Genomic DNA, 20,644 nt, shown 5'->3' with positions numbered 1-20,644 from the left:
GAAGCCGAGGCAATGATTATAGGGGGTTAGAGACTGGTGCTGGTCTTTAAAGCAATTGGCTGCTAGGGGCAAGAGATTGTGTAAGTGGAAATGTTGACAGTTGAGGAGACCGAGGGATCATCATCTGCATGAACAGATGAGTCAGCCAGCTCCATTGGGCATCCACGTGCGTCGTGATTGAGAGGAAAGCTTGGCTATAAAGACAAGAAATTGACATTGGTTATATAATTGATACTAGTCATCGCTCTTGAGCGAAGTTTACAAATTGAAGATAAAGATCCCTCATACCCTCTGTGCCAACCATCACGGCCACCGGTATTTACCACCAACACCCCCTTTCGCATGCATACTTAATCCTTCAGGAAGCATCTAGCACCATGGACATTCGTGCTTTGACACCAGTCCTTGCCCAACACCCAAGTTGAAAGCATTACTTCTGCGGAGCTCCAAGGCGAACCCTCTACATTGGTAGATTAGTCGTTTGGATCGCATTCGATGCCGGGGAAGAAGAGCTTACTGCAAGGGGTAGAGAGAACGCAAAGCTCAAGGCCGCAGCAACGAGAAACAGCAACCAGACGTTTCTAATGGCAGATGTGATGTTCATGATAACCGTCGACTTTTCTAAAGGGGACAGGCTCTGGAATGCTTTACTGCTCGTTCCAGCAACAAGGTCGGCGATTTCGTCAGCGGACAATTGGGGAAGAGCCTGGCCAACCTCCTTGATAGCAGTATTCTGAAAGACAGTACCGCAAACAGAGAGAAACAGAACCATTCCCATATTTTGTGCTGTTCAAGATCAGTGTTGGTGATTTTAATGCCACAACGGGTCGGATGATTCTTACCAATTGTCATGGCCGCAACAGCGTTCGCTGTATCTCTTGCTGGCACAAGGGACTGAACGACAGTAAAGCCAGTAACGATGTAGCAGCCAGCGCCAACGCCGATCAAGATGTTATATCCATAGATATTGGCGTTCTTGGTGGCTTCATTAACAGTGTCTGGATAAATGATTAGCGTCGCTAATTTTCCTGATCCGTCATCGATGAAAAGAACGTACACATCAGGGCCGTTCCGATCAAGACCAGGGCACTACCGACGATGTACCATGGTGAGAATCGCGGTGTCCTTGGAAATAGCACCCCGCTGACCATGCATGTTACCACCATAGCTATGATGAGTGGGAGAAGTCGTACGCCAGCATCCAGAGCGCCATCTCCCTAGAAGATGATCAGCAGCGTTCTTCAACCATTCTCGCTTTACTTACACGAATGAACTGGAAGTACAGGGGGATGTAGTAGATGATTGTCTATAAAAGGTCAATATCTCTCACATCCCTTCGAAGTTGACTCACCAGAATGATGCCGCCTGACAGGAATATTTGCAACTGCATGTTCATCACCACTGGCATCTTGAGAAAATGGGATGGCCAAAGCTGGTGTTCCTTGGGGACGCCGGGATGGAACTTTAGCTGAACCACAAAAACAACGAGAAATACGCCGGACAGGGTCCAAAAAGCAATCTCTGCTGCAGAGTGCCAGCTGTAAAGGGTGCCACCGAAAGAGATAGCCATGATAAAGAATGCCGAGCCGGCGAGGAAGACGAAAGTCATTGGCCAGTCCATGCTTTTGAGCTTCTGCTTGATAGACAGCTGGGGCTGCGGGTTGAGCGAGGGAAAGAGGAAGAGATATGCGGGAGCAAAGACGGCACCGACGACGAGGTTGATGTAGAATCCCTGGATAATCAACAAGAGTTCAGGAGGCTCAACGTGATACTCACCCATCTCCAAGTCGCGCTGCTTTCCGCAAATGCGCCTCCAACCTGGAACTTGATTAGCATTCGTCTCTCTGTGGGGGTTGGGGTTCGACGGACCACTGGACCAAGTACTGTTCCAATTCCCCAAACAACGGTGCTTCCAGCCATATACAATGCCCTCTCCTTCATTGTTGTGCACACCGACACGTAGGTCAATGTGCCTGAGTACATCCCCGATCCGCCAACGCCAGCAATGACTCGGCCGAGAATCATGGCATTCATGTTTGGGGCCGCTCCACACAAAGCGCTACCAATTTCGAATAGGAGGATGTTGAAGATGTAGATCTCTCGGATGGAAAAGAGGCCGTATACCTTGCTCCAGGGCAAGACGGCCATAGTGCCGAGGGCGAAACCGGTTCCGACCCATGGTAGGAGTTCGATCGCACCGAGGTCTTTGAGGATCGCAGGTTGGATATCGGCAACCTAGAAAATTCTGATTATTATCTTGGGTGTCAGCACTTGCTTAGGGAAGAATCGCGACGTACAATGGTGTTATCCAGGGCGAAGAGAAAGGTGGTGGAGAGCATGGCGGTGTAAGAGAGAGCCCACTGCACCTGTTAGTTCTACACAGAACAATATGAATGAGCTCCAAACCTTCCAGCCGTGGATATCTCTTGGCCTTTTCTCGACTTCAGTCGTGGAGGAGTCTTCATTCCCCATGGTCGATGTGGCCTTCTCTTCATCCGACCGGGGCTTCGGTTGATCGTGGGATGGCACTTCAAAAGATTGGTGCGACATGTCGATAAGATTCAAGTCTCAGGCTTTGTCAGTTGAATAGCAAGTGAAAAGCCGTTCAACGGCTTGTACCTTGATAAGGGGCGAGGCCGCCGAGAGCTCACGGGGCTGGAAGTGCACTCACCTCAAGAGCTTGATACTGGACAGCATCCGACTTAGCCTGGCAAAATGGGATGCAAGGCTGGTATTTAAATACCCAAGGGAATCTTCTCCATCGCTTGGAAGACGGACATCTCGGCCGATGGGCGTCGTTGATTCGTCTGATGCCTCCGCTCCATCGGCCGAGGGCCGCTCCTGATTGGTTGGTGATATCTTCATCCCGGCCGCTTCCTCTGTGTCGACATCAGATCTGAGGGCACTTTACTATCATTGAAACCGTGTCAATAGAATCAAGAGCTTTATTAAATATCCAAGGTCTATTGCTGCTTGATATAAAAGGATGTCTACCAAATCGTTACTTGGTGGCACCGGAAAAAGTACCTGCCAGCTCCAACAACTCTGTCCATCGTGGGTCTTTCTGTATCCTGATGGTGCCCTCTGGAGTCATGACTTTGTACTCGTCTGGCCTTGTTGTTCCATACTTATGGCATTCTTTATTTCTGACGAAAGCGCACAAGTCTCGAATCCAGTCGTCCATCAATTCACGCTCTGCGATCATCGGGCCGTGTGTGATAGAATAGCTATTTGTCGTTAACATCATGCCAGGGGCAAGCAAGCAAAGTGATAAGAGAAAGACTGACTTCCATATCGGTCGATCCATAGCATGGCTTACACCAAATGAAGCTGGAGCGACCTCGTTGGTGATGAATGAGAGACGGTACGCTATGAGATAGCGCCAGACATTCTGAATGTCGACCCCGTTCTGCACGAGATTGTTGACGAGATCCCGAGAAGGGGCTCGGACTTGGCCATCAGCAACGATGCGCCCAAACATCTGCTGCCAGTCTCGCTTGTCTTTCGTCTGAGGTAACTTGTAATGCTTCAAGAGTCGGTCGGTTGTCTCGGGTGAATAGTAGTTGGAAATCTGCAGTCGAAGAGATGCAGGATTCGGGTCTGGTGGGTTGGTAACGGCGTACAGGGTGTCTTCATCTAAAACCTCGCCGATGAGGATCTTGAGACCGCGTTTCTTAAACTCGGCAGCAAAAGATCCGTCTCGGTAGTAGTCAAAAATTCCAGGATGGATGAAGACGTTATCTGTGACGGGGCGGAAAGTATGGTGCTTCAGTTCCATGATGGCTGCACAGAGATCCTCAGAACTAATCTCTCGCAGTTTGCTGAGCCTCTCAGCTCCATCAAGCTCCGTGGACACGCCAAAGTACTCACACAGTTCATCAAACTGCTGCTCGCAATCTTTTGGCGTCTTGGGCTGGGTAGGGATAGCATTCGAGTACATGACTAACCGTCGGAAACGGTTCTGTGGCTCGTCGCCTCGGAAATCATACAAGGCTTGGGCAAGGACGGAATAAGCTCCGGCGCTTCTTCCAGCCAAGACAATGTTCTCTGGGTCACCGCCAAAAGCTTCGATATTCTCGTACACCCAGTCCATGGCAAGACGTTGATCCCAAAGCCCGTAATTGCCGACAGCTTGTCCGCCAGATTCCTCTAGCAGGGCGCGACCGGCGAGGAAGCCAAAGACATTGAGCCGGTATCCGACTGCCACAAATACGGCATTGAGTTTGCCAGTAGAGATGAGTTCAGTGGGATCCATGCTCTGCTCTTGGCTGGGATCTCCGACCTGGAACCATCCACCGTGGAACCAGACCATCACGGGCCATTCTTGGTTGGGGATGTTGGGATCTGGCACAGGCGTCCAGATATTAAGTCGGAGGCAATCTTCATCGTATATGTGATTGGGAACGTGCTCGCTGACTGTCTTGGAGTAGTTGGCTTGCGGGCACACTGGGCCAAAGACGGTAGCATCGTACGGTGTACCGTCTGATGCCGAGTACTGGTGGTGCTTGGGGAATGGTTGAGGTTTGCGCCATCTCAGATTGCCTACGGGAGGCTGAGCGTAGGGAACTCCAGCAAATCTACGAGATTTGGAGTCAAACTGAAGCCCTTTGAGGGTTCCGGCATTATTGAGAAGGTCGACTTGACAGTCGGACGTGGTGTAAGAGATGGAGTTGCCCATGGTGACTGGTACAAGGCAGTTCTGAATGAGCAGATAGAAGAAAACAGGGAGAGAAATTTGGGAAAGGGAAACAAAGGGTAAAGCCAGGGGAGAAAGATTCGGACAACGTCCTTACCCGACCGTTCTGACCTTTTGGACTCATGCCGTCCGCCGATATCAGGTGCCCCTGACAACATCTGTGCGTTGAAGGTTGATAGCGTCTCGCCTCTGATTCGCCAGTTTAATCGACGAGAGTTTGTCGGAGCGGGGTGAAGATCGGCGCTCGTCCCGCCGGCCACCCAAGAGGACAAGAGTCTTTCGCCGCCCGCAACGAACAGACCATCCTTGGATGTGCAGGTGATGATATGGAATGCGAGTCGAGTGCCCAGCCAAAGAAGCGCAGACGCGTCGAGCGAGGTGGTCGCTCCAAAAATGGTGAGTGCGAGGCGGTCGGTGCGTGCCGTTCAATTGTGTCCTCTCGTGCTAAGCTCAGGATAGGTTGTCAAACCTGTTTGACAAAAAAAGTCAAATGTGATGAGAAACACCCAAACTGCGGTCGCTGTATTCGCCTTATGCTCGAGTGTGAATGGGCTTCTTCGAAACCATCCCTTGCGTCCAGAAGACGGGGATTCGGGCCCATTAAGGACCGACACAGCTGGAGACCAGCAACTATCGTGGCCAGAGAGGTTGGAGAGGATACACAAGATGTATCTGAACCGTCAAGTCTAGCTGGACCATCGCTCGACATCCAGCTAGGTGATGAGCTTCCAGATCAACTAGGAAGCCCTGGCTCAGATACGGCAGGCCTATCGCTCGTTCCCTCACCCATAGTGCCTTTCGCGCCCATTGCCGACCTCTCAAATCTTGTTCTGCTGCCAGAAGATATTATCGGCGCCGACCAAGAGCAGCAAAACTACCAAGACGACATTGGACTAAGCACTCAACTGGCCCTATTCCCGTTTCCCTCATTCGGCCTATTCTCAGCCTTATCATCCATCTCCTTCACTCTCCCCATGGATCCTGCCCCTTCGATCGGTACCAGTGATTCACAAGCTGTGGCTTTCCATCGAACTGTGCTGGCGCCCATGAAGTCGACACAGGTGGCTGCCTTATCTTCACACACTCTCTTTCTCAACTTTGCCATCCAGAATAGAATGGCATTGCACCTGCTCCTTGCCTTCTCTCACAGCGAACTCGCTATTCATCAAGGTTACAGCGACCGCCCTCCTTTGGAGTCCTACCTTCACTTCCAGCATGGCTCCCGGCTCTTTACCCAACAATTGGAGTCGTTCACACATGCAAATCATATCGCCATGATGCTATCATTCTTGTATTTGTACATGTTTTGGATGCGACGTCATCCTTTCGACGTGTCAAGATTGAAGGAGTTGAGTGCATCGGTTCTGGTCTACGTAAGAGCCTTTGCGCTGGACGAGCTGTGTGCCAGTGAAGCGTCTAATACCGGAACATCCGAGCCAGCTATCTTATCTCGTATCTTAACTTACATCTACGATCGAGATGTATTTTGTGGCTTCTTTGGGTGTGGAGAGGCCTTTGCCATGTACGTGGATGAAAACCACCAGAAGAGGCAACGAATCTGGCAGCTTTCAAGGCTCCCCTTCTCCAATGACCAGAGCACCCTGTGGCCAGGCTCCGGGCAGTCTTCAGGAAGCCACCATAGGATGATCCTCGATGTTTACTTTGCGCTTATCACCATTCAGCGGGAGATCAACAGGTACAGCCAGGGTAGCGAAGCGAAATCACCGGGCGTGGAGCTGGGTATCAAGAGGAAGCTTGAGCGTATACGAGAAGTAGGCGATTTCTCTCAAATTTTGATCGCAATATTAACGCATGATAGGAACAATCTTTCCTCTTTGAGTTGGCTGCCAACGGAGCCCAGCAGGTTCCAGCAACGCCACTGATGGCACTCGTTGCCGTCACCATTTTCCATGCCCTGCAGATATACCTAGCTCGTAGTCGAGATTCTGCTCTAAGCCAGCTTCCCGTTCCCTGTGAAGTGCAAAGGGCTCTGAAGGACCTGATGACGACTGCGTATTACACGGTGGCGACTGGGCCGGTCCAGCTACTTGAGAGGTTCCAGTGGGCGCTTCTGATTGCAGGAATCGAAACGCATGATCCCATTCATAGGGACTGGATCTCGGCGAGTATTTCAGATCCCGCAATCAAGGGCATCTTTCAGCTTATCCAGTCGGCTAAGGGGTCGTCGGGAATCACCATGCGGGCGGTCCGACGTCTAGTCAGTGGCGGATACAATGGCATCTAACTCTCCTTACACTAAATGAACCTTTTAATGTGAATCATGGCCCAAGTAAGACAATATCACTGATAACCGAGGTGTTGATAGCGGATATCGCCCCTATCCTGGTATCTCATCACGTCGATTAAACTGACCAATCAGGAGACGCGTCGACTCTGGGGTAACGAGTCAAGGACCCCAGATTTTGAACCGGTGATCAGACCCAGATTCGAATCTAGCGTAGCCGATGATAAGGTTTATTCCTTTGTGATGGGCTATAACTACGGGTATGGTCCCATCGGCTGTCTTGAAGGATCACTCAGCATCAACACTTCTCCCTCGATCACTCATCAACAGCCGCAACATGGAAGACAAGGTTGACGCAAAGATTTCTCCTGGTGATTACGAGATGAGTGATAAACATGATTGCGGTACTGTGGACACACTTAGTCCAGGGGATGAAAAGAAGTTGGTTCGCAAGATTGACTTGCGGTAAGAAACGTCAACCATGTCGAAGTCACCTCGGGCTAACGGTAATACCAGACTGATGCCTCTTCTAATTGTCAGCTATGGCCTTCAGTATCTCGACAGTACGTTCTTGGCCTGCATTGATTCCGTCACGGTGACTCATATTTTTCAGAGACCAGTCTGGCATACAGCGCCATCTTGGGACTACGAGAAGAGCTGGTGAGTTATCCTCCTTGCACACAAATTTCGTACTCAGCTAACACTATGAAGCACCTCAAGGGACAGCAGTTCAGCTGGGCTTCCAGTATCTTTTACATCGGCTACCTTGTTGCTTCTTACCCCATCTCCCTTGGCTTCGTCAAATTCCCCCTTGGCAAGTATCTCAGCATCTTGATGTAAGCGAACCATGCCGGAATCCACTTGACTCGATACACTGACCACAAACAGGCTCATTTGGGGCGTGGTTCTTACGCTGCATGCTGTTGCGTCAAACTACGCAAGCCTGATGGTTCTTCGACTATTGCTTGGTGTCTTTGAGAGCGCCATTAGCCCAGGATTCTCTCTCATCACCGGTATGTGGTATACGCCTCACGAGCACGTCTCTCGCCACTCTTTCTGGTTTGCTGGAAATGCTTCGGCAAGTATGATTGGTGCCATGATTGCGTATGGCATTCTAGGCTATGACGGACATTTTGCTCAGTGGAAGGTCAGTAGAAGCCACTCAGCTTGACTTGACCTCTTGCTTACACAAACAGATGCTATTCCTCATTTTCGGCCTCATCACAATCGCGTGGTCCATCTTCCTTTACTTCTTCCTCCCAGACTCACCCTCCAATGCCACCTTCCTGACGCCTTCTGAGCGCGAGTTCGCATCCCTCCGTCCCAAGAAGTTTCAGAGAACGACGCAGACCAAGAAGTGGGATCGCGATCAGTTCATCGAGACCATGAAGGATGTCAAGGCCTGGTGGTTCTTCTTCTTTTCCTTCGTCATTTGCGTGCCCAACGGAGGAACAACTAGTGTGCGTCCCATCAACCCCACTGACTACGTGCTTTCAATCTGACTCTACAATAGTTCAGCACCATTGTCATCAAGAGTTTCGGCTACGATGAATACCAGACCATCCTCATGGGTCTCCCCGCCTCGGCCTTCCAACTCACGACCGTTCTCCTAGTCGCCATCTTCACTTCATACGTGCGCAAGTCTCGGCACATCGCCCTCGTCTTGACATATCTCATGGCCATTGGCGGCATCCTCATGATCAAGCTTTTGCCAAACGAGGAGAAGCTTGCTCGTCTTGCTGGTTTCTGGCTGATTATGGCTGTTGCGCCCGCCTTCCCTCTGATGATGTCCTTGTCAGCTAGCAACATTGCAGGCTTTACCAAGAAGTCTACTGTCATGGCAATGATCTTCTTGGGTTATTGTGCTGGAAATCTGAGCGGACCTCAGTTCTTTATCAGCACTGAAGCCCCGAATTACCATGTGAGTCCAGTCCTCTCAATCTCACAGGTTAACGTTACTAACCCTTCCAGACTGCATACACAACCATCCTGGCTTGCTTCGCAATCACTATTGTTCTCGTCGTCGCCATGCGTTTCTATCTCGCTTGGGAGAACAACCGCCGAGACAAGGAGCAGGGCGTGCAGAGAGACCCAGAGGAAACCCGACAGGTGGATCTCAACACGGATGGAACGCTGCTTGATGTTGATGAGACGGATGTTCAGAACAGGAACTTTAGATACATTCTCTAGACGGGTATCCATGGGCCTCCTACCTGCCAAGGGTTCGAGAATAGGTCAAGTTCAGAAACAATGCAGACACAGATCGATCCTTTTGAGAAATATCGTACAGTCCCCTCGTACAAACAGTTCAACCCAGCCCAGCCCAGTTCATTCCCACCACCAACGATCTTCTGGCTCGGCTAACCCATTAAGGGCTAGACAATAACTACCATAAAGAACACCCCCCACCAACAAACTCATCAACCTACCATCCAGACCACCGACATGATACCTACGCACTTGAGGCATTCTCCCTGGCACCACAGACAGAGTTCGTGCAATCCACTTTTCCAGACTACATCAGGTCCCAACCGTCGCCGCTAAATAGGTAAGCCGTATATTAGTGCGGTTCTCCTCAACTCAGCATTCAATTCTTCTCTAACGTACTCCAATGAATGCCTCTTCCTCTCGGCGGCGCTCTGTTTGGTGATGTCGTACTGATGCCCTCCAAATCGGGACTTCCCACCGTGCTTCGAGGTGTAAGCTCTCAGCTAGCATGTGTCAGTCTATGCACTCTTGCTTGGTAGTGCACTCACCTTGGTGGCCCAGTTGACCTTGTCCCACTTCTTCATGGCCTTGGCCTTGCGGTCCCTCTCGTCGATAATCTTCTTGATAGCTTTCTCGTACCTAGGTGGCCCGGTGAGATCAATTCCAGCTTCGTCAGCCATGTCAAGGAGCTTGTAGGCCCACGAGCAGAGCTCTTCCTCAAACCCGTATGGAAGCTCCCCATGGCCCCATTGGATGAACATGGCGAGGACAAGGCCGAGGTTACGAATCTCCGAGTCGGGCTTGAACACTCCCTCCTTCTTGAGGGCTTCCATGGCTGCAACGACCAGGTAGCCGATCAGTTCAATGACTTTGCCGCAGCGCTGGCCATCATCGCACACTATGTATGGTGAGCACAGGAACATTGAGTGAATGACTGGGGTTCTCACTCTCAAATTCGAGAAAGGTGCTGTAAAGGCCCAGCACGAGACCCTCGACCTCGGGCCACCAATCGCGATAGCTCGCCTTGGGCTTGAAGGCCGCGTCGAAAGTTGAAATCTATTCGATGATTTAGCACATCTGTGAAGCCAGTGAGTACGCCAACTTACAACGTTCTCGACAACCTCGAGCGCGCCGTACCAAGTAAAGTCATTGTAGTAGTGCAGCCCAAAGCTGTCCTGGTCGCGCTTCGTGGCCTCTTGGATCCACCATCTAACTCTGTCCCGGCCAAGCACGGTGAAAACCCATGGCCACTCAGGGTGAAGAGAGGCAAGCTTATCAATGGGCTTCTTCTCCGGCTGCTTCTTGCCCTTGTCCTTGCCTTTGCCTTTGTCCTTGTCATTGCCCTCGTCGCCATCTTCTTCTTCCTCATCCTCATCATCTTCATCTTCATCATCGTCTTCCTCATCCTCATCATCTTCATCTTCATCATCGTCTTCCTCATCCCCCTCGTATTCGTCTCGTCGAGATTCCACGTTGGGCTTAGAGCAGCAGATAAAATCCCAATCCTCAATCCCTTCATCTTCGGAAACGGGCTCGTAATCTTTCTTCAAGGCCTCGTCCTTCTTCTTCCAGTCGGCAGCAGAGAGCTTGAGCTTCTTCTTGTGTTGCTCCAGCCAAGGTCCAAACTCCTCCCACCACTCACGAGAGTTGAGTGTCATGGACCGATCGGGGGTGGCATCAATGCCGCAAACCCAACCTCCAGGCATGGGGATGTCCTTGATGATCTCTGCGCATTCTCGTGGCATGATTTCAGGCAAGAAAATCTCTCCTTTGGGCCCTCTCGCGATCCGGGGTGCCCGAGAAGGCCGTTGAGTCTGAGCACCCTCACCATTGTCGTTGGGAGGTTGATCTCCGGATGTCTCGGCCGTCTTCGCGGTCTTGGACCTAGACTGACGCGCATTGTCGTCTCCCTCCTCGAGGGGACGCTTGTTCTTCCCTCTAGTTCCTTTGGGCGGCATATTTGCAGAGATGTTCCAAATGGTCAAGAAGAGGTAATTGTGACGCGTTTGGCTGAACGCGACCGACGGGGGGCGACTTGATATACAGGGGGAATGGAACTTGATTAACCCGGCGCTACGTCATTTTGAGCCACGGAAAAGCAATTCTTGGTGTTTTGATGACGCAGGAAAGTAAATGGCTACCCTAGACTTGAACGTGTTTTCACAACAATGACGAGAAAAAGGGCGATAAAGCGCGTCAAAATGGGTCTAATGGGCATTTTGTGAGCTTTTAAACGCGTCAATTGTGTCAAATGTCCTAAAAATTGAGTTGTTGGGTGTTGTCGTCCTGTTTGCTGGCTAACTTACGAAAAGAGCGAAAAGTGGTGGAGAATGGAGTCAAATATTTAGTAAACAGGGCTAACAGACAATAAAAAGGGACACCGTATTTTATCGTTAAATAAGAAACAGGACTGCAACTACCAGAGAATGAAGCAGCTCTATTTAAAAGTACCAGAGACTTGCGAAATCGAACAATTCTGGCTACTTAAAGGTGATCATGCTGGCGACGGTGGGAATGGCGTTGCGGATCTGATGGGAACCAACACTGCTGATTCGTGAGGCTGCTACCTTTGAGAATGATCAAAATATGAACACACAACGGGAAGCATTTCCCGAGCATGGGAGATATCGCTTAAAAAGATTCGGGACATGATTGCCACGACCCTGCATACCGGCTGCTTGGAGAACAGAGCCCCAAGCTACCCCGAGGTTACGGTAACAATGGCTCACTTCGACCGAAATGAGGGACCTGCACCCCAGAAACCATGTGGAATTCTGGGATCTCACGATCCGAGCATCCAATGCTTCTCCTCAACAAGGTTGCCCGACCCCGCGTTGATCCGCCACGTCAAATGGCCAAGAGCGGGGATCTGACAAGTTTGGGGGTTCATGTTGGGGGCCGGGATAACAGATACCGAGCTTCTCCTCTTCTTGAGGGAAGAGGATTGCTTCTTATTTGCTTCGGGTATCTAGTGCAACGGTCGTCCTTATTCCCGTTCTCTCCAACCACCTGGGCTTGTTGCAACCTCACCACAACCCAGACATCTCCTCTCTAGACAGCATGGCGGACAAGAGCGCAACCAGGAAACGATACGCCGTCGTCGGCACCGGAGGCCGATCCGGCTTCTATTACTCGGCCATCGCCACCGACTATAGCGCAACCTCATGCATCGTTGCTTTCTGCGATACCAACCAGACTCGCATGAACTATGCCAACTCAAAGCTCAAGGCTGTGGGACACGGCGAGGTCCCGACCTACCTGGCTGCCGACTTTGACAGGATGATCCAAGAGACCAAGCCTGATGAGGTTCTCGTCACGACTATCGACCGGACGCACAACACTTACATCGTCAGAGCCTTGGAGCTGGGCTGTAATGTCATTACTGAGAAGCCCATGACCATTGACGCCCCGAGATGCAAGGAGATCTTCTCTGCTGTTGAAAGAACTGGGCAGAAAGTCCGTGTGACGTTTAACTACCGCTATGCACCTCACAACACCAAGGTCTTCGAGGTCTTGCGCTCTGGGGCCATCGGCAAGGTGACGAGCGTACACTTTGGTGAGTAGACAAGAATCGCACATGGCTCTATGGCTAACCAGAGTGTAGAATGGATGCTCAACACCAGCCACGGAGCTGACTACTTCCGCCGATGGCATCGCGACAAGCGCAACAGTGGAGGTCTGCTGGTGCACAAATCGACTCATCACTTTGATCTTGTCAACTTCTGGCTTCAGACGCGTCCCCAGACCGTCTATGCGACAGGCAACCTCGCCTTCTACGGTCGCGAAAATGCAGAGAAGCGTGGCGAGACCAAGTTTTACACTCGTGCTCACGGAAGCGAGGCCGCAAAGTCGGATCCCTTTGCGCTGCACTTGGACCAGAATCCTCAGCTAAAGGCCATGTACCTTGATGCGGAGCACGAGGATAGCTACTACCGCGACCAGAGTGTGTTTGGCGATGGCATCAGCATTGAAGATACGATGAACCTTCTGGTGACGTATCGCAACGGTGCGAGCTTGACTTATTCGCTTACGGCGTACGCACCTTGGGAAGGATTCCGCGTCAGCTTCAACGGTACAGGTGGACGGTTGGAGGTGGAAGTTGTGGAAAACAGCTATGTCAATTCCGGCGGCGACCAATCTCTGGAGGGTTCACTCGAGAGCCGTAAAATTGTGCTGCGACCGCTGTTTGAGAAGCCCAGAGAGATTGAGATTGAAGAGAGCGTGGGCGCTCACGGCGGTGGTGATGCGATTCTGTTGAATGACTTGTTTGGTGAGCCTGTGTCGGATGAGTACATGAGAGCGGCGAGCCACGTGGATGGTGCTGCGTCGATTCTCACTGGAATTGCTGCGAACAGGTCGATTGCGACGGGACAGGCTGTGAACGTTGATGACATTCTGGTGGTGCCAGAGCAGTGAATTCGTTAGCATCATATAGAGGCGAGGTACGAATAAATACCGAGATTCACAAATAAATGACCAAGTCTTTGTTGCTGACCGGTTTGTCTGGTATCAAAGTTGAGTTGGTTGTGAAAGTGATGCATGTTGTTTGAGGTGACGGCCTGAGCGCAGTACCAGTAACAGGACGAAGCACAGAAGGGAAGACCTAATTTAACCAGCCGGCGCGGGGTGCCACCGACTGCTGGAGGGGAGGATGCTGCTCAGGATCGTTCAGGCCGAAGCGAGAGAGATGGTGGAGTCTGGACATTGCAGGCCAGGATCGTTGACCTGGGATTCGCGTGAATGTCGCTTCCAAGATGGACATGGCTGGCTGAAGAATGTCTCTTATCGCATCGCACTGGCTCGACACAATCACCCCTGCTTTCATATGCTGCTGCCAGTGCATCTTGTGAATCCAGCTAACGCACCATTTGCAGTTCAAAACTCGTTATGAACCGTTCATAACGTGGGTTCGCTTGTTCCCGTGTGCCAATTGGTCAGTCGCTAGCCCCGAGAGCCTGGATAACGAACCAACACGCAGACAGAGATCGACCGCGGGAGCACATTCCACACTCACCGAATTACAGAGCCCGGGGATATGGTCGGTTGCGGGACGAGGCTTGATCAACATTCCAGTCAGAGCGTGCATAAATCGCCAAGGCCCAGACATACCCAGTCAGATGATCTGCATGGGATGACGGGGTGCGGGGTTTCTGAAACCGCTTCTTTGTCCCAAAACAAACCGTTCTCCTTCTCAAGATCCATCGCTGCTGAATCCTCGTCTCGTCTGGCCCTGGAGACTGGAGCCTTGATCATGGATGAGAGAGCAGACGAGACTCATATCGAGGTCGACAACACTGTCAGTAAACTCCTCACGGTGAACGTGGTGGATCGCTAATCAGGCTGCAGCCATTGGCTGACGATGTCGACTCGGCCATTGACATTCAGCTGTGTGTGACACCCGTTCCTCCTCCCCGGGACATGACCTGATCTGATCTCATTGTTCAACATGCAGTGCGGCTTACACGCCATCCTTGACTTCGAGTGTGGTCGACTACCCTTACGAGCATGGCCGGCGTTATCATGCATTCCGCGGTGGATGTAAATCAGCAAGGTTCCACTCTGAGCGGGCTCGTATACTGACGTCTCACAGCTTACATACTCCCCAACGATGAGGTGAGAGTCTTGGCTTTTCTGTCATGAGCTGTCGCTTATAGATGCAGTCTGAGATGGAGAGGCTCGACTTGAACCATGCTACCATTACAAAGGTCATTGGCGATAAGTTGTATCTTGCGCCGGTGGATAGCCCTCGGCTTCAGCGGGTCCTTGATATCGGGACGGGAACAGGAATTTGTAAACTAGGCGCGCTGGCAAAGCTTGATTCATCCACTGACTCATCTAGGGGCCATCGAAATGGGCGAGACATATCCGGGCGCTGAGGTCAGTTGAGTTGCCGCGTGAAGTGACGGTGGCTAATGGATGCAGGTCTTGGGCAACGATCTCAGTCCCATTCAGCCGATGTGGTGTGTTACACGTTACTTTCTTTATCTTGTCATATGTACTAATGAGTTAGGGTCCCGCCAAACGTCAGATTCGAAGTTGACGACGTCGAGAGCCCGTGGACTCATCACCATCCCTTCGACTTTATCTTCTGCCGCTACATGACATGTTGCATCCTCGACTGGCCTACATTAATCAGCAGGATATACAAGTTGAGTCTGCACTCAACCCACTAACTAATATTCGCACTCACTAACCGTCCGAGCACAGCAACACAAAACCGGGCGGTTGGGCCGAGTTCCAAGATTACGACCTACAGTACTACTCCGACGACGGCTCATTAACTACAGAACACAAGACCCTCGAATGGATCAATACCCTCCTAGATGCAGCGCGAATTCTTGGACGTGATCCATGTCCTGGCCCTCGACAACACCAGTGGGTAAAAAACGCCGGCTTCCAGAACGTGAGACATCAGGTCTTCAAGATTCCCATCGGACCTTGGGCGAAAGATCCTAGAATGAAGGACCTCGGCATGTGTAATCTTGCACAAACACTGGATGGTCTTGATGGATTCTCGTTGAGGTTGTTTTGTGGAGTGCTTCGATGGAGTCAAGAGGATGTTCTGGATCTTTTGGCAAAGGTCAGGAAAGAACTCAAGAGTATGGGATTTCACGCACTATTCAATTTGTAAGCCCACCCGCACTCCCCTTGAACTTTACTAATTTGCCTAGCCACGTAACCTACGGTCAAAGACCGTATGTATAGTATAATAAGGGAGCACCTATCAGGGAACCATTGGCAAACATCAAGGCGTACAGTGGTGGTTGGGAGTAGAGCGTATTGGTTATGGTTAGATCTCTTTTGGTTCTTCTAATGCCTATTGCAAGCATAGGTCGCCTAATTTTTATTCAAAAGTTTGAGCGTATTGCATAACCGTCTTCACCCGGTGGTGACATCTGGCAGCGACCCGAGGCCGTCTGCACTCCGGTATACGACGCTGCAAACGTCTCATCTGGCGTGATCATCAAGTTGATTATCTCGCAAACATGACCATAAATAACCACAGGTACTGACACCACCCTGCCTTCGAGAAGTGGAAGTGTTTAATCCGCAAGCTTCGCCTCGTTCTTCTCCTTGTATACCTCTCCCTGCTCCTCACCATTCTTCTCCTTGTCTACCCCTCCCTGCTCGCTGTTCTTCTCGACCTCGTCCCATTCCTCATCATCACTCTGCTTCGCAACCTTCTCACTCGTCATTGGCGGCACACTCAACTTCATCTCGTTTATGTTGTTAAAGCAAAGGAACTGTTCACCGATAAAAAACATGCCCACGAAGAGAAATGCGATCCATGTAACCAGTATGAACAAGGTGATAGGCGAATAGAGAATGAAACCGAAGAGTCGCGGCCTTATCGAAGGATATGTGCCCTTGAGAAGGGCAGCCGTCCAGCGCCAGAGTGTTCTGAGCACCCAAGACCCATGGAGGAGCTGAACCGGCAAGACGAGGGCGCAGATGGCCATTGCGAGGTACCTGCGAGGCTCGGACGTGATTTTTGACTTGAGCCAGACATGTTTTGAGTCGGGGGACATTGGTGATTTAGTGCTATCCGGCTCGTTGGGGACCTTGTCGGCCTCTTTTTCTGCCTTTTCGGGCTCCTTCGGATCGCGGGGAGGCTCGACGAACGGTTCGAATTGTTTGTCGACCCACCAGCAGTTGATCATGATGGCGATGGCAAGAAGCCAGAAGAGGTCGCTGGATGTGTACTCGTACAGAGCTTCATCTTTGTACCAAGCCTGGGTCGGCGGACACTTGGTGGTGATGCAATATGTAGACATGTTGGTGGTGAAGATGTTGTCTGGTGAAGGAGAGTGGGACGAGACGCTGGGATTTAAATGTTGGTTCTATGTCTATTTATTCTTGTTGGCAGCGCCGACATAGCCGTGTGGCAATGCATAATGCGACCTTCTCATAGGTCATTTGTCACTGCCTGATCCTTCAAGGCTGTAACCAACAAGTGAAGTCCACGACGACTGCGGGAATAACAAGGCTCATTTTCCACGCAGATCATGTCATGCGGCATTTGGTTTAATGCCACAGCATCTTGACGAATGTTTTTAATGAATTCTTCAATAACAATTTGGCTCACCGAAGCTGTAACCGTCAGAAAAAGAGCCCCTAGATCGACATGAAAAATGTCGCTGCCTGAAGGATCACCACCCCTACCCGTCATACGAGATACGAAAGACCACTATTGGCCCAGCTGGCCAACCCGCCAATCCCTTACCTAGAAAGCAGACACAGCCACTGGCATAATTGCTGGTCTGGCCCGTAGTGAGCCTTGCCAGCTCGTGCTATTTCGGCGCCCGATGAGCCCCCGTGGCTGAAACTCCTCGTGGTGGAATGATCTGCGCGGGATCAGCGGAGAAGATATCTCACGACAGGCCCAACGTGAGTGCTAGATGAAGGAGAAACTTTGATATCAGAGGGTCTTTTGAGCAGTGGACTTTTATGAATTGAAGCTACCTCAAAATTGCTACACTTTGACAACTTATTAAGGCGGATTCTCCAACATTTTATCATCACCATGCTATTATAAGCGCCCGCTCCTATCACAACCCTAACCGTCGATCATATCCTCCAAACTCTTCGCTCATGTCACGCATCCAGTCAGCCAACGTCATTTATGTTACCCTTCTTGATTAAGCCCCAGCATCGCCCCAAAGTGTGTCTTGTTTCGCCTCTTCGAGGAGCCAATCTCGGCAAATGTAGTCAACCCTTGCATTTGTTGTATCCGTAATAGGTACATCGAGGGATGAGACGCTGATCAAGCCCCGAGGGTCGTGAAGAGCATCACCAGTTGTGTCAATAATTGGGGGACTGAACTCATGGTTGGCAATTGTGATGCTCAGAGGCCGGGAATAGGTTGAGTTGCCTCCAAATTTAGGATCCCAATGCTCGTGAATAGAAGCCTTGATATTCCATGTATTTAGGCGAAGCAAGAAAGGCTGGGCTATCACCAACTGCTCCAGGCTCTTTGATCTAGAAATACTGTGCCACAGCCCCTGCTCAGCCAAGTTGACTTGGAATGCCGCCAACCGCCGTAAGTTTGACCACTTCTGACATAGATGATGGACATGGCTCCAGCGGTCCACGGCAGGCAACCCTCCAACAGCGATGAGCTCTTCGATCCCTGTCAGGGCTGTGAAGCTCTCTGAAAACATGTGATGAAGGTGCGAGTTGATCGTGTCGTTTGGGGGAGTTCTGCCCCAGGGGAGGTCAAGGATGAGGCGGCGAAGAGATTTGCTGAGATGTTTAAAAAGATCCCCGACAAGTGAGGCAATCTGAGGAGACTCCATGTCTGCTCTGCCAAGTCTCAAATATATGGATGAGATGGATGATAGGGGTATAGTTGGTGGGAGTGTGGACTGCTCCCATGTATTCGAGTCGGCCACACATTGTAGAAAATTGCGAAGACGAGTTAAAGAATTCATGTAAACAAAATTCTGTCGTAGAAGACGACTTGCGGGTCGATAGGTAGCATGACAAACTTGAGTCCATGCGACGAGTAATTGGCCATCCGGACAAGAAGGGTCGAAGACTCGGCCGGGACCTCCAGGGGGCAATGAAGCCTCTAGGACTTGCAAGATGAGCTCTAAAGGGAAATAAGGTATGCGATACATGCTGAAAACGGTGTTGGGTCGAAAATTAGGCCAATGGAGACATCTGAAGCCGCGTAAGCTGTTCCGTATTTGTATGAAGGGAAATATTGTTGCCTGTTGTTTTTATTGCTGCCTGTGAGACCCAAAACTTGAGGCGGCATTCGTTGTTGTCCGAGCCCCAGTGGAGATAAGGTGCCAAGAAGTCCGAAGTAACAAGTGAGGATAGTGAGCATAATAGGCGACACAAAACCAATGCAAGTTGAAAAAGAAAAGGCAAGTCTAGATTAAATTCAAAGATCAATAATTGACTAAGACATGTTGTTTACGCTGTTCGGATGGATATCCTTGAACCCAGCTGTTGCGTCTGCTCATGCCACTTCAACTTAGGTAGCAGGGACCTTCGATCGATCTAGCCAGTTGATAGTTCTCAGAAAAGAACTCAAGGATCACTCAAGACCGAGCAGTTCCTCTGGAAACATGATATGGGATAAAACCATCACTATCACATGGAGGAAGCTCTGGGTTGACAAAAGCAGAACATGGAGCGAATGTTTCTTCAGACAATGGCAGAATTTCTGAACATCCCGAGGAAGGAAGTATACTTTAAAGAAAAGATTAAGCCCTATGCTCGCACTTTGGTCTGACTATCTATTTTGAATGCCTAGCTTCTTGGCGTTTGCCTCCGCCTATTCGCGTGAACATGGAAGTGAAGTGATCCAGCACATGACAAGACAAGAGACAAGAATAATAGTGGCCCCGACAACCGTGTGTTCTATTGGATGACTTATACATGAGAAATCTGTGATATTCTGGCGTCATATAGGTTTGTGCGATTCTTTATTGTTGATTATTTTGTTCGTCTTCTGACCGTGGTTATAACATGTTCAGTGCTCAGGGTGCAGCTTTACACCTTCAATGCATTATTCATCAGCCCTCATGAAAAAGCCTCGGAACGCATCTACTCTATCATCTGAAGTCCGCATTACAAGGATACGGTTCTTGGGCCTGTTGCTAGAAAACTGGTCAGACCTCGAGCCGTACATCGCTTGTGATGTTGGCCAGACCTCGGCTTCCTCTACTCAATGAGACTACCAAGCTTTCGAAGTGTGACGGGACCGCATTCTAGGTCTTTGTGGCGAGGAATCTTGGTAGCAAAGCATATGCAGGATGGAAAAATGATTGGATTCCTACCTGTGCTGCGTCCACAGATTCACGCAGACTAACTGCTGTTCAACTCGTGACCATATGCCATGCATGTAAGCCCGGCATAGCTGCAGTGCATCTCACTTCAAACAGCTTTGGTGTTGTCCTCGCATTGCATAACAGAATAAACAGCACCTGGAACACCGAATCCTTCCTCCGGTCCGGCGCGGAGTTATACCCGCTCGGCTCCGGCCGGACGAGGCCCGGGCCATGGAAGAATCCGGGGAGTTGAAGATCGGCTTGCAAAGGTTAAAAATGTTAAATAAGATAATGCGGAGCATTTCCCTAGTTTTCCTTACGTCTTTCCTTGTTCTTCCTTTCTCATTCTGTCATCTCAACATTTTTTCGTAATCTCCGTTCAGAGTTTTCACACTTGTCAGATAAACCTCAACTGCCTTTACCGCGGCTAAGTAGAAACTTTCCACATCGCGGTTACACACAGTTTATGTAATGATGCGTTTGTAGAGGCATTGTGGTACGTAATAATTGTCCTGACGCCGTTAGTGACTGGTTAGACCTTCGCATGCCGTCGGCACTTGAAGCTGCAGGCGTCCCCCAGACGGAGCCGGTGTGGGACCGGCTATCATCAGTGTTGAGCTCGAGGTTCCACTCCGGGGGATGCAAGGCATGGCCGTTGGTGGTTGGAACGCGGAAAGATGCAAGGTAAATTAATGTGGATGAGAACCAATGTAT

At 50.5% G+C, this 20,644-nt stretch overlaps 9 protein-coding genes across 9 annotated transcripts; 4 read left to right on the top strand and 5 right to left on the bottom strand.

Moving 5' to 3' along the window:
• Positions 1–460: 460 nt before the first annotated feature.
• On the bottom strand, positions 461–2,369 carry NECHADRAFT_53620 (uncharacterized protein; the record flags this gene model as incomplete). The annotated part of the gene is made up of 8 exons (XM_003043228.1): positions 461–786; positions 843–998; positions 1,058–1,217; positions 1,265–1,306; positions 1,352–1,732; positions 1,777–1,818; positions 1,870–2,235; positions 2,298–2,369. Coding segments are annotated over 8 exons (1,545 nt in total), but the record flags the coding sequence as incomplete, so codon positions are not given.
• A 632-nt stretch (positions 2,370–3,001) lies between these two features.
• NECHADRAFT_53661 (uncharacterized protein) lies at positions 3,002–4,678 on the bottom strand (the record flags this gene model as incomplete). Its single annotated transcript, XM_003043227.1, has 2 exons — positions 3,002–3,227; positions 3,288–4,678. 2 exons carry the CDS (start codon positions 4,676–4,678, stop codon positions 3,002–3,004), a joined length of 1,617 nt encoding a protein of 538 aa, XP_003043273.1.
• Positions 4,679–5,577: 899 nt separating this feature from the next.
• NECHADRAFT_25103 (uncharacterized protein) lies at positions 5,578–6,920 on the top strand (the record flags this gene model as incomplete). Its single annotated transcript, XM_003043323.1, has 3 exons — positions 5,578–6,095; positions 6,339–6,468; positions 6,516–6,920. Coding segments are annotated over 3 exons (1,053 nt in total), but the record flags the coding sequence as incomplete, so codon positions are not given.
• Positions 6,921–7,323: 403 nt separating this feature from the next.
• On the top strand, positions 7,324–9,131 carry NECHADRAFT_53378 (uncharacterized protein; the record flags this gene model as incomplete). Its single annotated transcript, XM_003043322.1, has 8 exons — positions 7,324–7,406; positions 7,458–7,504; positions 7,555–7,601; positions 7,653–7,777; positions 7,830–8,088; positions 8,138–8,401; positions 8,455–8,862; positions 8,913–9,131. 8 exons carry the CDS (start codon positions 7,324–7,326, stop codon positions 9,129–9,131), a joined length of 1,452 nt encoding a protein of 483 aa, XP_003043368.1.
• Positions 9,132–9,456: 325 nt separating this feature from the next.
• On the bottom strand, positions 9,457–11,107 carry NECHADRAFT_87415 (uncharacterized protein; the record flags this gene model as incomplete). The annotated part of the gene is made up of 5 exons (XM_003043226.1): positions 9,457–9,481; positions 9,549–9,652; positions 9,698–10,047; positions 10,097–10,205; positions 10,256–11,107. The coding sequence occupies 5 exons, from the start codon at positions 11,105–11,107 to the stop codon at positions 9,457–9,459; spliced, it is 1,440 nt and encodes a 479-aa protein (XP_003043272.1).
• Positions 11,108–12,209: 1,102 nt separating this feature from the next.
• Positions 12,210–13,565, top strand: NECHADRAFT_53518 (uncharacterized protein; the record flags this gene model as incomplete). The annotated part of the gene is made up of 2 exons (XM_003043321.1): positions 12,210–12,705; positions 12,754–13,565. 2 exons carry the CDS (start codon positions 12,210–12,212, stop codon positions 13,563–13,565), a joined length of 1,308 nt encoding a protein of 435 aa, XP_003043367.1.
• A 793-nt stretch (positions 13,566–14,358) lies between these two features.
• NECHADRAFT_64655 (uncharacterized protein) lies at positions 14,359–16,017 on the top strand. The gene is made up of 10 exons (XM_003043320.1): positions 14,359–14,445; positions 14,496–14,536; positions 14,602–14,687; positions 14,740–14,762; positions 14,810–14,939; positions 14,989–15,026; positions 15,072–15,109; positions 15,160–15,297; positions 15,357–15,776; positions 15,821–16,017. The coding sequence occupies exons 1-10, from the start codon at positions 14,401–14,403 to the stop codon at positions 15,852–15,854; spliced, it is 993 nt and encodes a 330-aa protein (XP_003043366.1). The 5' UTR covers positions 14,359–14,400; the 3' UTR covers positions 15,855–16,017.
• Positions 16,018–16,372: 355 nt separating this feature from the next.
• NECHADRAFT_29076 (uncharacterized protein) lies at positions 16,373–16,882 on the bottom strand (the record flags this gene model as incomplete). The annotated part of the gene is made up of 2 exons (XM_003043225.1): positions 16,373–16,699; positions 16,769–16,882. Coding segments are annotated over 2 exons (441 nt in total), but the record flags the coding sequence as incomplete, so codon positions are not given.
• A 701-nt stretch (positions 16,883–17,583) lies between these two features.
• On the bottom strand, positions 17,584–18,769 carry NECHADRAFT_72931 (uncharacterized protein; the record flags this gene model as incomplete). Its single annotated transcript, XM_003043224.1, has 2 exons — positions 17,584–18,517; positions 18,638–18,769. 2 exons carry the CDS (start codon positions 18,767–18,769, stop codon positions 17,789–17,791), a joined length of 861 nt encoding a protein of 286 aa, XP_003043270.1. The 3' UTR covers positions 17,584–17,788.
• Between the last annotated feature and the right edge of the window lie 1,875 nt (positions 18,770–20,644).

The sequence above is a fragment of the Fusarium vanettenii genome (assembly GCF_000151355.1).
Source record: "Fusarium vanettenii 77-13-4 chromosome 12 genomic scaffold NECHAsca_29_chr12_4_0, whole genome shotgun sequence".
Taxonomy (NCBI): Eukaryota; Fungi; Ascomycota; class Sordariomycetes; order Hypocreales; family Nectriaceae; genus Fusarium; species Fusarium vanettenii.
Note: the sequence above shows the minus strand (reverse complement) of the source record. Positions and strands in the feature narration are given on the sequence as shown.

Excerpts from the sequence above, each read along its gene's own strand:
- NECHADRAFT_64655 (XM_003043320.1), top strand. The coding sequence starts at position 14,401 with ATGGATGAGAGAGCAGACGAGACTCATATCGAGGTCGACAACACT. Across the intron at positions 14,446-14,495 it reads ATATCGAGGTCGACAACACT|CCATTGGCTGACGATGTCGA; the intron begins GTCAGTAAACTC and ends ATCAGGCTGCAG. Across the intron at positions 14,688-14,739 it reads TCATGCATTCCGCGGTGGAT|CTTACATACTCCCCAACGAT; the intron begins GTAAATCAGCAA and ends GACGTCTCACAG.